This window comes from Trichoplax adhaerens, genomic scaffold, assembly GCF_000150275.1.
Source record: "Trichoplax adhaerens TRIADscaffold_2 genomic scaffold, whole genome shotgun sequence".
NCBI classification, from domain to species: domain Eukaryota; kingdom Metazoa; phylum Placozoa; class Uniplacotomia; order Trichoplacea; family Trichoplacidae; genus Trichoplax; species Trichoplax adhaerens.
The window spans coordinates 759,477-777,323 of NW_002060944.1; the positions used below are offsets into that span (position 1 = coordinate 759,477).

General features: G+C 31.4%; 1 protein-coding gene across 1 annotated transcript; it reads left to right on the forward strand.

The window, feature by feature from the left end:
* Positions 1-12,897: 12,897 nt before the first annotated feature.
* TRIADDRAFT_52932 (uncharacterized protein) lies at positions 12,898-13,848 on the forward strand (the record flags this gene model as incomplete). The annotated part of the gene is made up of 1 exon (XM_002109134.1): positions 12,898-13,848. The coding sequence occupies one exon, from the start codon at positions 12,898-12,900 to the stop codon at positions 13,846-13,848; it is 951 nt and encodes a 316-aa protein (XP_002109170.1).
* Between the last annotated feature and the right edge of the window lie 3,999 nt (positions 13,849-17,847).

Here is a 17,847-nt window from a genome sequence, read left to right on the forward strand (position 1 = left end):
CTGATAGAGAAAACGAATTCGAAATAGTTTAGAACACAATAATCAGTTCATGTACCGTAGCAATTTAATGATACTGTTATGTTATGGAGAAGACAAATTAGAGATGCCTGGACGCATAAAATTCAGTTCATGCGCCGTAGCAATTTAACAACAGAGTCATTTTATAAAGATGACGAAATACAGACATCTGGAGGCATAAAATTTAATTCATTACTCAAGCGATTGAACGATAGAGTAATTTAATGGAGGAAATGAAATAGGGACATCTGGAGAGACAAGATTCGGTTCACTTACCCAAGATATTTAACGATAGAGTAATTTTATAGAGAAATAAAATAGAGGCATCTGGATACATTAAATTCAGTGCATCTACTTAAGCAATATAACGAAAGAGTAATTTTATACAGAAGACAAAATAGAGATATTTTGAGGCATAAAAAATTCAGTTCAACTACCCCGGCAGTTTAATACTGAAACTGTAATGTTATAGAGAGGACGATATCGATTTTTGGATTTAAACTTCCGTTTAATTTACTCAAGCAATTTAAGAATAAAATAATTTAATGGGGAAAACGAAATAGAGACATCTGGAGACATAAAATTTAGTTTATTTATCTAAGCAATTTCTCGAAAGAGTAATCTTGTAGGGAAGATAAAATGAGATGTTTGCAGCATAAATTTAGTTCACCTAACCTAGCAATTTAGCGATAGAGTAATTTGATGGGGAAGACAAAATAGAGGCGGTTTGGTACATGATTATCGGTTCATGTACAGTATCATAACAATTTAACAATAGAGTAATTTTATAGAGAAGAGGAAGTAGAGACTGTTAGTTACTTAAAAATCAGTTCACTTACCGTAACAATTTAACGATAGAGTAATATTACGGAGAAGAATAAGAGATAGCTAGATGCATACAAATTGGTTTATTTTTCAAGCAATTTTATAGAAATGAGGAAACAAAGATATCTGGGTACATAAAAATCGGTTTGTGCATCAAACCAATTTAACGACCGAGCGGTTTTATAGAGTAGAGGAAACAGTGACAGCTCGGTGCTTAAATATCAGCTCATTTACGAAAGCAATTTTACATAGAAGAGAAAATAGAGACAGCTATGCGCATATAACTAAATTCATTTACTTAAGTAGTTTAACGATAGAGTAGTTTTATAAAGAGGAGGAAATATGGACAGTTGAGCGCATCAACTCAGTCTGTTTTTCATCGCAATTTAGTTATCCTCGCTATCTCGAGGAAATAATAATTATAATTTGTCCAAAAAGGGTAATGCAGATCGTTATAGAATTAAAACATTTTGCATCGAGTTCTAAAATGAAACGGTAAACGAATTAGACTGCTAGGGTGATAGATTGTTGGAAAAGAGATGCTGTTGATTAGTAAAGTGATGCAATCCATCGAATTGTTGAGGAAACATGGTAGATAGATTATAATTATAAATTTTGATGACTAAAACGTTGCAGCGAGTTGTAGAAAAGAAGTGATGCTGCAAGTTTTATAGTAACTAGTGCAAACTCCCGTCGCTTTGCTGACGGTTTACGATAATGTGCTCATTTAACAGATAGTATCACCATTTGTCGTAGACCTGTCAGAGGTTCAGTAACTTTATACCGTGTACTAAAGTCAGACTATAAACAAAAATAAGCTAACTCACTATTATGGGGATCACAATTCTCAACTTTACAAAACTAAAATATTATTTCTATCTTCTACTTCTTTCTTACTTCTTTATTGTCATAGATCTGGTACGGTCTGCAAAATAGTGTATTTTATACTGGACGTACCGTACTTTCCATAACTATGAAAATACCATTTTATAGACCGGATCAGGCATATTAATTAAATTCAAATGCTTTATTAGTACATACTTTCACTTTCACGGCACTTTTGGAATATCTGGCATCTAATGATAGAATTATTTAGTAAAATTAGAACTCTGCATGTGAATGCGCCTAAAAAATGCATTTAAAATTCACTGATGATGGCTTATCTAAAAATAAATAATGTTGTGCGATTTCTCCTAATGTTCCAACTAATTACTGACTACCGCAACATTGTGCATAGATATAAAGCTGTGTGTCTTCATAGCTTAAGCTTTCAGGACCAATGAGAATAGTGAACAGTGGTAGCCATAACATTTAAACAAACTTCTTTCAATTGTTCAAATATCCGCATTCAAGAATGAAAACCAATTCGTTTCTTATGTCATGACTGACCTAATCAACCCAATTTTAAATTGTATTGGTTAGTTATTAGGCAAAAGAGAATCGACTTGTTTAATTAATAGCCAGTTGAAGAGTTGGATATTAAAGATTTGGTATTATTCAATTTGACATCATTAATTCAATTTCATTTCTAGACAAGAAGTTACCATAGCTCATTGATTAACTACTGTAGTCTACCTAAAAATTGAATTCATCATGTTTAATATAACCCATCAAACTTCTAACAGCAATAACTACCGACTAATTAGAGCTCAATCTATTGTCGTTTATAGCGTTATTTCAGGACTAACTATCTTGACTAACGTTTCTATGTTGGTATTAATTATATCTGAGCGTAAACTTCACACTATGTCAAACTGGATCATGGCTAGTATGTTCTTTACTGGAATTATCTTTGGCCTATTTTATTTATTACCTCGATGGGCACTCCACAATCTGTGGGTTTATAAAGATCCAATCGCATGTACCGTTCTACCCCAAACAGGCTTGGCATTAATTCTTAACTTTAATTTACATTTAACATTAGTCAGTCTAGATCGATACTTGTGTGTTATGTTCCCTATTAAATATAAAATAAGGAAAACTTATTTAACTGCCACGTTATCAGTAGTTACCATCTGGTTATTGAGTATTTTAAGTGCTTACTTACCCCTTATTACAATACTAATCCCTACAACTAATCGTTGTCGTACGCTTACAGTAACAAACCCTCTCCATCAACCTTACTTAATCAGTATTTTCAGCGTTTTGTTTTTCTTTCCATTGCTTGTCTTACTTGTAACTTATACACAAATCTTATTCGTTGTTAACAATCATCAACGTAACAAGATTACGTCTCGACGTATTGATATACGAAACTCAGCTATTAAGCGCAATATTCGAGCAATCAAATGTATGGCAATTATGATCGGTGTCTTTATCGTATTTTGGATGCCCTATATCGTTATCATTCTAACGTTTTCTTCCTCCTTACATATTTCATATTTAAGAGTAGAATTACTACGCCCCTCGCAGTATTAGCTTTTTCCTATCCAGCCATAAATCCTCTCCTATACGCCTATGTTACAGCCAGTTTACGCCGCGAAATTTGGAAAAGACTTCGTGCTACAAGGTTTAGCAGTATTACATTTGGTTGACTGCCTAGTAATAATCGCGATAATACTATACATTACATACTGTAACTATCTACTGTTAACAGTTTTACTACACAAGTCTAAAAGTAAAAATTATTAGCTTATAATATTAGGGTACTGCTTTCAGTGTCGAACAAGCAAACTGCGTGATTAAATGACTGATAATGTTAAAGTTTAAACGTTACGTTTAGTCATTAAAATATGTCTATCGATATATTTATCATGTCTGCTATAATCCAATGACACTAATTGCTTCTTAATACTATTTGTTGTAATAATTTTAATAATTTATCTTATTTCTTTCTATTCTCCTACTATTTAGTGTGCCATCTTATTTTATTCTATTCTTTCTAGTGTATCGTTACGCTGTAGTTAACGTAAGATCTATGGAACTCTATTATCCAATGTTAGTTTAATATTGAAAGCAAAGATTAAATTTTTCATCGCCTGCAATATGTGATAGGAAAATATATCTTTGGAAGTTATCGTATAACAGTTACATCCTCATCTCAACATAGTTGATGATAACAGTTAGCCATAAGCTAATATAAACCAGCCACTTTCAAATTCTTTTCACTAAATTGAATGATTATGATATTATCGAATCTACGATATATGGATAGAATCTGATCTTATTCGAATTGATAATAACTTAAGCCTGTTATCTTACTCTATACTTCAACGCAACTTAGCAGACTCGTGTAATACGAATTCAGAGATAGTCTTAGTAATTTATATAATTATCGAACATTGCTCGAGCTCGATTGTATTTCTGTTGATCAGGATAAATTCTCTGGTATAGTATTGTATGACGAATCAACGTCAAGATGGTATTTATGATGTATCTACTTTCGAATTTTAAGTGATTCTGAAGCATGCAAAGAGCTTAATCTTATTAATTTTGATTCTAGTAGATGCTTCCCAGATTTTGTGTGTGTGTGAGTTAGAAACGTTGAAGCTATTATTGCTAGTAGCCATTTAGCAAATTTTAAGTGCTTTCGGGCAGACTAAGCGAGCTAGACTTTATTTCTCTTGAATTCTATGAATAACTCTAATGATAGTTAAAATCCAGCCAACATAAATGTAATAAAAGTATCTCACAAATAACTATCTTAGTCAAATGGTATTTTCTAAAAGGTTTTCATTACAAGGTTTTAAGAACAGTAAAGCAATAGTTAGTTACCACAAGAATCTAGTCTAAAATCTAAATATATTACGAGCTCAAAGTGAAGTAAGGTCTTTAGTGTGAGCTCATGGATGCAGTTCTTAAATACATTTCGTTAAATCCATTCATGACAACATAACTGACTATAATCAAATTTAAGTCATCAAACTGAATACTTTTCCTAAAATAGAACATCATTATCTTTTACATTCCGAATCATTCTATTTAAGACGTCACTACTGTTCTATTAATGTCTAGCACCTTTCAGAGTCGGGCATCTTCTGAATTACAATGTTTTTAGTCACATAAATCTAATGCCATAAATAGTCAACTGGCTAATAATGGTCATCAACAATTTCTAATATAGTAGTTAGCCATCATCTAATATTAGCGTCACGATAATATCTATTCTAAGGAACCTAAATATATCGAATATAGTTATCAATATAATCAGATATGGGTTATATCACTAAAAAAGGTATCAAGATCTTCAAATACTTTAAAATCTACTAGTGCAAACTCCCGTCGCTTTACTGACGGTTTACGATAATGTGCTCATTTAACATTTTTTACGATTATGATGTGATCAACTGATATCAGGATGATTTTCATCAAATGAATTCAAGTACTTAATTGCACCTAAGGTGTTGCTGGCACCAATCAGAATAGCTTTTAATTATTATTGTACCATAACTGTCCATAAGCATATTTTAAATATATTATTTTCTACACAATATGTAATTACTTGTGATAAAATCCGATCACGAATATTCCAAGTTGTAGAAAATTAGAACTTTATTAGGTCTAATACAAAGACTAGCTACACACAGCTCTACTCTAGCCAAATACAACGACTGAAAGACTTTTAGAAAGAACAATCATATAATTTAATGTCTCTTGCTTTTATACTCTCCGTAGCCTTGGCAGCTACAATCAGCATAGCAGCATTCTACCATAATTTACACGTTGTCAAACTATTATTAGCAACAAAATTTTGCAGCTGGTCATCATTAATCCAATATGGAAACAACTACAGTATTTCCGTAGATACTATTCTTAGAAGTCAAAGTATGGTAAACTAAGCATATGCTAATATATGAATTACAGTTCTACTTTTCCTCTAGTCTTAATTGTAACTCAACACCTTACTATATATAGTCATCTGTACTGTAGCATAAAATCTACCATTCCAGTCTATCGTAGCGAGCTATCAAATACGTCTTAAGAAAAATATAGAAAGTTGCGCTTCCGTACATCTTACTGAACATAGCTAAAAGTCTACAATCACAAAACTAAGTTTCGTTACATTACTACACTGTTTTTGTTTTAATTCTCGGTCCAGTCAATCTTATTTTCACGGCTCACTTTCAAACTGTATTTGTATTCGAGGGTAAACCACTCAGAATCTTATATTTCATTGATATTCTTTTACTCCTTGTAAAGCGAGATGTAACTAATTATTCTACAAGCCTATTTTACACATTATCTAGGAACAAGCTTGTAATGATTCACGCTAATTACAATAGTTATGTATTAGGAGAATACAGTGATAGTACAGCATGTATTAAGAATCCATATAATACAAAGTCCAATTCGACTCATTATTCAATTGCATCCTATTTCATCAATAATGGTACTCAAGCGTGTAAGTAATTAGTTGATTAAAACATTTAAATTAAAATTAGATAAAAGAGAGTCCTTCACTTGAAGATGGTTTACTTTCTATAGCGGTGTAGTCTCTAATTGCTGTTGTAGTATAGTCCCTAATTTGTACTTATAGATCAGTTAAAGTAATTTTCCGAAGAAGCATAGCATCTTACTTATTAATTGCCAGCTAATTTCGAGAAAAAACCGACTAGTTAACTTAAAATCTAAAATTGGCAACAATATAATTAATTAAACGGAAAAGAAACTGCAAGATACGCGAAAGTCATTCCGTTCGCTTATCCATAATTTACTTTTTCTTATGTTTCAAAGATGATGCATAATGATCCTAGTGTCGCCAAACTGTATATTTATTAGATGGAATTAGCGTTTTAGCTTTACTTAGACACTTCAAAATTTCTAAGCTTCTATTTTTTCGAATGATAAGAACTCAATGTTCATTTAAATTAGTAACATTCCTGTCTTACTTCTTCGTTGTTATAGTGCTACAGTATTTAGGATGTGCTATTATCGAAAGAACCCTTTAAAACTGTCTTGTTAAGGTGGCCTAACATCAGAGATTATACGAGTAATGTGATACTAGATTAATGACAATTTATAGATCTAAATATAGTTAAATCACAATGTATGCAAGCAGAAAATTTCTTCTCCTAGAGTCAGTTAGTTTTATTCTTGGTTGGAGAAGCAGTTTACGTAATAAAGTAAACTTTATAAGCTTTCAAATTTTGATTATTACAGATTTTGAGACACATTATCACATCATATTGTAACAATCCTAAATATAAACTTGTTTAGAATTTTAAATGGCAAATATTAAGTTCTACTACAGTACCGGTGTAACAGTCCAGACTATACCCCTTCCAAACTATACCCTAGACTGGGGTATAGTCTTGACTGTTACACCATTATTAGAAAGAGTATTAACACTCCAAGATGATCATAGGCTGTTGCAATAGAGTATGCTTAATTTAACTACTTTTAGATCAAATTTACTACGTTGAAATCTCACAGAAAGTCTATTAAGGTTGCTATAGAATCTATCTTCACGTTCTCTATGGGAGTATTGTAATTTATAAGACTAGACTGGATTTCTAACAAGAGATCTTGAATGGAACATCTGGCATCCAATTACTCGTATACAAACATTTCACATTTTATCTTGTACACAAATATTCTATTAATAATTTATAATTCATTTAAATCGGTGTATCATAAAATAAATTAAAATAAATTAGATATTGTGATTTCTTATAATCTTTTCTTTTAGTTACCGACTAGTGCCCTACACATTGTACATAGGTATAAATCTGCGTGGTTTCATATCTTACGTTATAGCGCCAGATAACTAAGACTCACGAATAGTAACAACCACAACATTTAAACAAACTTGTTTAATTGTTAAAATATCCGAATATGTGAATCCAAAAGGTAGGATAGCGCTAATAAAGTAAGTACGACTCAAGACCTGATTCTTTTTCTGCATATATTATACGTACGCAATTTATCTTACTCGTATATTATAGTCTTATTTTTTTCCTACGTATCTCACCCATTTTATTTTTTTATCTCTTGAACTGATATTTGATCTTATTCTTTGCTACGCTTATTAATCATCTCATTCATTGCGGCCATTTTTTATAACCCTACATATTGTAACCTTTATCTCATGCTATAATCTTGACCCTACTTTGAATTTTTCCTTAGTTATTAGGTAAAAGAGAATCGACTTGTATTAATAGCCAATTGAAGAGATGGATATTGGAGACTTAATATTATTCATATTGGTATCATAAATCTAATTTCATATTAGACAAGAAGTTGCCATATCTCATTGATTAACTACTGTAGTCTACCTAAAAATTGAATTCACCATGTCTAATATAAGTTATATAACCAGTCAAACTTCTAACAGCAATAACTTCCAACTAATTAGAGCCCAATCTATTGTCGTTTATAGCGTTATTTCAGGACTAACTATCTTGACTAACGTTTCTATGTTGGTATTAATTATATCTGAGCGTAAACTTCACACTATGTCAAACTGGATCATGGCTAGTATGTTCTTTACTGGAATTATCTTTGGCCTATTTTATTTATTACCTCGATGGGCACTCCACAATCTGTGGGTTTATAAAGATCCAATCGCATGTACCGTTCTACCCCAAACAGGCTTGGCATTAATTCTTAACTTTAATTTACATTTAACATTAGTCAGTCTAGATCGATACTTGTGTGTTATGTTCCCTATTAAATATAAAATAAGGAAAACTTATTTAACTGCCACGTTATCAGTAGTTACCATCTGGTTATTGAGTATTTTAAGTGCTTACTTACCCCTTATTACAATACTAATCCCTACAACTAATCGTTGTCGTACGCTTACAGTAACAAACCCTCTCCATCAACCTTACTTAATCAGTATTTTCAGCGTTTTGTTTTTCTTTCCATTGCTTGTCTTACTTGTAACTTATACACAAATCTTATTCGTTGTTAACAATCATCAACGTAACAAGATTACGTCTCGACGTATTGATATACGAAACTCAGCTATTAAGCGCAATATTCGAGCAATCAAATGTATGGCAATTATGATCGGTGTCTTTATCGTATTTTGGATGCCCTATATCGTTATCATTCTAATGTTTTCTTCCTCCTTAAATAATTCACTTTTAAGAGTAGAATTACTACGCCCCTCGCAGTATTTAGCTTTTTCCTATCCAGCCATAAATCCTCTCCTATACGCCTATGTTACAGCCAGTTTACGCCGCGAAATTTGGAAAAGACTTCGCGCTACAAGGTTTAGCAGTATTACATTTGGTTGACTGCCTAGTAATAATCGCGATAATACTATACATTACATACTGTAACTATCTACTGTTAACAGTTTTACTACACAAGTCTAAAAGTAAAAATTATTAGCTTATAATATTAGGGTACTGCTTTCAGTGTCGAACAAGCAAACTGCGTGATTAAATGACTGATAATGTTAAAGTTTAAACGTTACGTTTAGTCATTAAAATATGTCTATCGATATATTTATCATGTCTGCTATAATCCAATGACACTAATTGCTTCTTAATACTATTTGTTGTTATAATTTTAATAATTTATCTTATTTCTTTCTATTCTCCTACTATTTAGTGTGCCATCTTATTTTATTCTATTCTTTCTAGTGTATCGTTACGCTGTAGTTAACGTAAGATCTATGGAACTCTATTATCCAATGTTAGTTTAATATTGAAAGCAAAGATTAAATTATTCATCGCCTGCAATATGTGATAGGAAAATATATCTTTGGAAGTTATCGTATAACAGTTACATCCTCATCTCAACATAGTTGATGATAACAGTTAGCCATAAGCTAATATAAACCAGCCACTTTCAAATTCTTTTCACTAAATTGAATGATTATGATATTATCGAATCTACGATATATGGATAGAATCTGATCTTATTCGAATTGATAATAACTTAAGCCTGTTATCTTACTCTATACTTCAACGCAACTTAGCAGACTCGTGTAATACGAATTCAGAGATAGTCTTAGTAATTTATATAATTATCGAACATTGCTCGAGCTCGGCTATATTTCTGTTGATCAGGATAAATTCTCTGGTATAGTATTGTATGACGAATCAACGTCAAGATGGTATTTATGATGTATCTACTTTCGAATTTTAAGTGATTCTGAAGCATGCAAAGAGCTTAATCTTATTAATTTTGATTCCAGTAGATAAATTTTAGAGCTTTTAGGCAGACTGAACAAGCTAGATTTCCTTTCTCTTGAATTTCCATAAATAACTTCGATGTTGGTTAGAATTTAGCCTACTAAAGTATCAAGATTTTCAAACATTTTTCAAGTCTATAATAATTGCTTTGGCATATGTAGAAGATCATTGTTATAGTTATTTTACATATATCTGCATACTGCTCTGTTATAATGTGATCCACTCACATTAAGATGATTTTCATTAAATGAATTTACCTAGAGTGTTGCTGGCATTAATCAGGATAGCTTTCAATCATTATTGTACCGTAAGCATATTTTTAACTTAAACATACTATTACTTTAGACAAAATGTAATTACTACACTACTTTTATTTCTAATTCTCGATCCAGTCACTTTGATCTTCGCTGTCTCACTTTCAAAAAGGTATTAATTCTATATTAAAGTATAAGCCATCAGAATTTTACATTTCATTGATATCCTTTTACTTCTTTGTAATACGAGACATAACTAATTATCCTACGAGCGTAATTTGCACATTATCTAGGAACAAGCCTATAATGATTTCAGCTGATTATAGTAATTATATATTAGGAGAATACAGTGATAGTGCAGCATGTATTAAGAACCCACATATTACAAAGCCAAAGTCGGCTAATTATTCAATTGCATCCTATTTCATCAATATTGGTACTCATGTGTGTAAATAATTAGTTGATGGGAATATTTAGATTAAAATAAGATGAAGGAGAGTACTTCACTTGAGGACGATTTACTTTCTATTGTGATGTAGTCTCCGATCTTCTCTGTAGTTTGGTCCAAAACCCTAATTTGTATTTATAGACCAGTTAAAGTAATTCTTCGAAGAAGCATCACATCTTACTGGTTAATCGCCAGTCAAAGTAGAGGAAAAACTGACCAGTTAACTTAAAAATCTAAAATTGGTAACATTACAATTAATTAAACGGGAAATAAACTTAAAGGCGCGGATTCTATTCCGTTCACTTTTTCTTATGTTTCAAAGATAATGCATAATGATCCCCATGTTGCCAAATTATTTATTAGATGGGATGAGTATTTAACTTTACTTAGACACTTCAAAACTTCTATTCTACTAACATTGCAGTCTTCTTCTTTATCACGATACTGCAGTATTTAGGAAGTTAATGTGTTATTATCGAGATAGCCATATGTACTAATTAAGCTTACAAACTTAATTCTGATGTGGATATGACTTCGTAGTTCCAGTTTTGGTAAAAGTTTGCAGGAAGAACTAATTAACCAACCCTCTTTCCTTAAAAATTCCTGGCTTTTATGCACTCGATGGCGGATTATACTTTATTAGAGTTTCTACAGAATCTATAGTAAGCCCTTCCTAACACTTGGAAGTCCTAATCAAAGACGTTCTTCCCCATGACCCTAACATAGCTATTGTATGTCATAGGTACTGCACTAATCTTAGCACTTTTGCAATGTTACTTTACAGACTGCATGTACTAGTAATGTCAATAATCCTAGTGAAACATTTGTATCGAAATCTACCGTAACCGTAGAGATAAATTATAGTTATCATATGTAGTACAGCTCCTAAAATAGCTTAATAGATTGTAGGAAATCGCTAGATAATATGTAATAGTGTAAGATTCACACGATATGTGTAAGAATTGAGATTAAATAGAATCTCAAGATCGTATTAAGCGCATATCTGTGCTAAATAGTTACATTAAATATTGTAGCACTTATTAAAACTGTTTTGTTAAGGTGGCCTAACATCAGAGATTATACGAGTAATGTGATACTAGATTAATGACAATTTATAGATCTAAATATAGTTAAATCACAATGTATGCAAGCAGAAAATTTCTTCTCCTAGAGTCAGTTAGTTTTATTCTTGGTTGGAGAAGCAGTTTACGTAATAAAGTAAACTTTATTAGCTTTCAGATTTTGATTATTACAGATTTTGAGACACATTATCACATCATATTGTAACAATCCTAAATATAAACTTGTTTAGAATTTTAAATGGCAAATATTAAGTTCTACAGAACCGGCATCTTAGAATGAGCTTAAATGTTCCCAAGATAGCCATAGACAATTATGTTGGAATATGCGTAATTTAACTACTTTTAGATCAAATTTATTACGTTGATATCTCACAGAAAGTCTATTAAGGTTGCTATAGAAGCTATCTTCACGCTCTCTATAGAAATATTGTAATTTATAAGACCAGACTGGATTTCTAACAAGAGATCTTGAATGGAACATCTGGCATCCAATTACTCGTATACAAACATTTTTACATTTTATCTTGTATACAAAAATAATATTAATAATTCATTTAAATCGGTGTATCATAAAATAAATTAAAATAAAATAGATTTTGTGATTTCTTATAATCTTTCGTTTAGTTATGGACTAGTGCACTACTTATATAGTACGTAGGTATAAATCTGCGTGGTTTCATAGCTTACGCTATAGCGCAGGACGGCTAAGACTCGTGAAGAGTAACAGCCACAACACTTAAAACAAACTTCTTTTATTTGTTAAAATATCCGAATATGTGAATCAAAAATGTAGGATATCATTAATAATGAAAGTATTATACTTACGCAATTCATTCTATATCATAATCGTATTTTATTCTGCATATCTCATCCATCTTATTACCTCTTGAACTGATATTTGATCTTATTTTTTGCTACGGTTATTATTCATTTCAGCCATTTTCTGTATCCCTACATGGTGTAATCTTCATCTCAGTTATAATCTTAACCCTACTTTTAATTTTTTTTCCTTAGTTATTAGGCAAAAGAGAATTGATATGTTTTAATAGCCAATTGAAGAGATGGATATTGAAGACTTAATATTATTCATATTGGTATCATAAATGCAATTTCATTTCTAGACAAGAAATTGTCATAGCTCGTTGATTAACTTACCTACCTACCTAAAAATTTAATTCACCATGTCTAATATAACCAATCAAACTGGCAATGGCAGTAACCTCCTTTCAAATGGAATAGCTCAATCTATTATCGTTTATGGAGTTATTTCAGGATTAACTATCTTGACTAATATTTCTTTATTGGGATTAATTATATCTGAGCGTAAACTTCATACTACGTCAAACTGGATCATGGCCAGCATGTTTTTTACTGGAATTATCTTTGGACTATTTTATTTGTTACCTCGGTGGACACTCTACTATCAGTGGCTTTATAAAGACCCAATCGCATGCACCGTTCTACCCCTAACAGGCATCGGATTAATTATTAACTTAAATTTACATTTAACATTAGTCAGTCTAGATCGATACTTGTGTGTTATGTTTCCCATTAGATATAAAATAAGGAAAACTTGTTTAATTGTAATGTTATCAGTGGTTGCCGTCTGGTTATTGAGTATTTTAAGTGCTTATTTACCCCTTGTTACAATATTAATTCCCCTACCCGATCGTTGTGCTGAATTAACCTCAAGCAACCCACTTCATCAAGCTTACTTAATCCTTATTTTCAGCGTTTTATTTTTCTTTCCATTGCTTGTCTTAATTGTGACTTATACACAAATCTTGTTCATTGTTAACAATCATCAACGAAATAAAATCATGCACCAACGAGGTAGTACACCAATCTCACTCATTAAGCGCAATATTCGAGCAATCAAATGTATGGCAATTATGATTGGTATCTTTATCCTATTTTGGTTGCCCTATATCGTTAGCCTTTTCATGTTTTTTTTTCCTGGGTTGGTTACGTCTACAGCACAAGAATCTGTACGTAACTTACAGTATTTAGCTTTTTCCTATCCAGCCATAAATCCACTCGTTTACGCCTATGTTACTGCCAGTTTACGTCGCGAAATTGGGAACAGGCTTCGTGCTACATCTACATTGCTTGATAATATTATATTTAGTTGACTGGCCAGCAATAATCGTGCTAATACTGCACCCAATAAATCTACATAATCCAGCTGTTGATAGTATTACTGCCAAGATTGGAAATAAATATGATTCCAAGGCTATGCGTGTATTGCAGTAGCCATACTTTTATAATTATCAAGGAGACATTCTTTGGCAATCATCGCGACGGTATACCGGTATATTAATAATATACGTAATAACAATATGGCCTACTAGTTCCTAATCTTGATTCGTGAATACTTCTATTAAAAAAGTATAGATCCTTGATTAATCATGTCTTGAATCGAGGTTATGTATGGAAAGGCTGGTGTCGATAAGATTACTATCGAACTATCTTATGCTAAGTTAGATCGATTTCATATAATCGGCTAATGCTTCATCTGTGTAACCATTTAGTCTTTAATCTCACCTTATTAATATAAACATTTAGCAATTTGAACTTTTTTTAAAATTTTTTAGCCAATTCTAGTGTCATTTTAATTATTTTGTCAGCATTGATCCAATTGCATTGTATGATGTAGGTATCATTCATTTTAAGATAAATATCACCTTGAATTCGGTTGATGATCGTCCGTTTACTGGCAATAGATTAGATTTCATGTATTGCTAGCAAATTATAGCACCCTTGATGCAAACCCTCACTTTTCTAATGTAGAGGTTCATTTGTTTAAGGATAACGAACTTGATTGCTTGGTTGCTCATTTATCGTTATGTAATTTTTAACATCGATGAAATGCGATAAAATCCAAGTGTAGCTAATACATGCTATAAGATTTTGATGATGGCTTCTTGATAAATTTAGACGAATCGGCGAAATACGTGATGAATATTCTATATTAGAAACAGATGCTACATAGGATATACTCTGTTTCATGTTAGTAAAATGAAATAGAGGAATAAAACGTGTATTATTAATAATAAGACAAGAAAGATACGGTGAATATTCTTAGCAACAGATCATAAGGTTGCGATAACTTTGGTAAAGAAAAGTACTCGTAAAATAGTGTACTTTGGTTAGCTGGTGCAAGAAAAATTCATAGACTTTAGTTACTCGGAGATTGAATCTTGAAAAGGAATAAAGCAAAGCAAATAATTTGATCATGCCATTTATATGCTAACAGATGGGAACGCTAATAGAGTTTATTGAAAAAATATCCATTAGTCTCGTGAAGATAAACCGACTAATATAAGGAATAGAAGCTAGTGTTATACGTATATTGTAAGAGTTGGTAATAGTATATTTATGCAAGATTAGATATCTGACATGGTTTGTATAAAAGAAAATGAAAATTAAAGGTTATACAAGTATGTGTCAGATAATAACAATCAACAGCAAAGGTAAGAGAAATGACGTCAGATAATGTTTGACCAATGTGTTGAAAAAAGCCATTAAAAACAGATAGGAGCATGCCATCACGAAAGTACTCTTATGATATTTTCTTTACATAAGCACTACTGTATTAATTAATGAAGTAATCTGAATAATTCAGGATAAACTTAAGATATTCTATTAAACAAAAATATCTAGACTAACATTTAAGATGTGCCGTATTTATAAAAAATAAAAATAACGAAATGAGCAAATTATTAAAAATAAATTTCAAATAAAGGAAGCGATAAATTATGTTATAACAGCAATTTATATGTTTCTAATACAATTTTTTTTCAACTTACCTTCCATATCCATACACTCACTTTAGTTAGTATCAAGCTTGCAATTGTAAAGCAAATATTAGCAGGACAAATTAATTTATTGGAGGTTACGTAATTTTGTTCTTTGACTAATTTTATTGTTCAATGCAAAAGTCTGCTTATGCAAGTATCATATTTAATCAAATCGTTTAACGTTAACAATACGCAAAGATATTGTATCAAAATAAAAAAGGAGTATTCAATTATTGGGCTTTAAGTCATATGAATTAAAATTCACGATAGACCGTTAATTACTTAAAGAGATTTAAGAATACCGGCTTGGACTTAAAAAAAAAATTTTTAATTTTTATTATTGGTTTAATTTGTAGACCAGCTCAAGCAAATACCGCTTAATAATTTTGCGGTCTGAATGATTGTTTTATTAAAATAGAACTAGTGTCGAAGAGACATTGTTATAATCTTCTTAACCCGGTTGATAAATTAGCTCAACAGCTGAGGTACTCTATCTTACATACTTGTAAGTACTTCAATGTATTATAGAATTGAGTTCTTATATTTTGTAGATTCATTAACTAGCACAAACTTACTTTTCCAGTGACTAGCTCGGTTCAATCAACTAACTAGCCAACTCGCTGAGCTGAACAAACTGAACCTTGAGCTACCGTTACGCAGTCGTCCACATTCTGTGCTATAGATCTGTTTATCATGTAATAAATTCCAGTCAATTCTCAGCTAGAGAAGTGCTTCTGATAAGACTATGTATAAACGAAGTTGATATAAAGTGGCATCAAAAAAGATTGTCAAACTGAGAATTATAGATCGTTGTTAGATTTGAAAGATCTACTGTAATGTGATACGATTTGATGTCAATGAGTTTAATTATCTAAATTTATAAAATACCATAACACCGACTAAGCTTAACGACATGTTTTCTTTTTAGATACTTTGATCACAAAATAGATGAAAATATTGATTTAATATTATATCATGTTTTATATGTAGCGTTACTTTAGAGTTTCACGAATGATTTTATAACTTTAATTTATGCTAATAAATGTTCTTGTTATAGTATGCAAAAGTTAATGCTGTACAATAGTAAAGATAAAGCGTAATCCTAAACTTTGTATAACATCAAATATAAAATTATAACTTATATGAATGCTGCTATTACCGGAATGATATAAATCTGGATTGCATGATCATGATGTTAACGAGATTTTATCGACGTTAAGACTTTACTACGACAGCGAATGAAATTCATAAGCCACATCTGAATATTTTTAGCCTAAACATTTACAGTATATTTAAATACCCTCGTCAAATTTGTCCTCCTCCACATATCTCTTTAATTTTATCAATTATACATATACATACTTACTGATATTATCAATAGTATCCGGTTAAACCTGGTTATTATACATAGAAATCAATGATTATCTGATATTATTATCAATAATCTCAGGGTAAACTTGGTTACAGCAATATCCATACTAACAGTATTTTCAATATTAGCCGTAACTGATTTAACTGTGACAAACTTCGACCTATTAATACTAAACGCTGAAAACAACTATTTTGGATCAAACAGTGGATTTATGGTGTTGGCCATTCGTATTCGTAGCTATTTACTTCATCGAAAAGAGCTCGCCTGCTCGTGCTCTCATCGTTTATTTGAAGATTTTTGTTCCTAAACTGTAAGTAGAGCTAATTATTCTCCTAGGTTGTCCATTATAATTATGGATGTAAGCAAATCACTACGCGAAAAGGGCGGAAAATATAAAAATTACAATTATCAATAAGCTCTATCATACTATAAACAAGCTGAAACTTTAATCGAGTTGATGCCCAGTGGTAGAAATGATGTTCATCAACTGGAATACACTATTTACATAAATTACAAAATGAAGTGAAGATTGCTAGATGCAAGGATAGGTGGGATAACATGAAACGATTTCTGGCTAATGGAAATGGCGCCTAGAAGGATTATACGGAATCCTGTAATATGAAATTATGAAACACCGAAAATCCCTATGTCAGTAACTCTTATCATAAAATTGGCCTTGCCTACTTCCATCAAGGCAAATATAGCGAAGCTTTAAGCATGCATGAAAAATCACTGAAGACTACATTGAAATTTAATCCTCAGTGATTTTTCAAGAGATTTTCGCTGTTTCATAATTTTAATTTCAATTTACAGGATTCCGTATGATCCTTCAAGGCGAAAATAATTGCGACGTTGCTGCATTATATAACAATACTTGGGAAGTTTATAGCCAACAAGGCAAGTACAACGACTCTCTATCGATGTTGAATAAATCATACAATATTAGGCTAATGACGCTT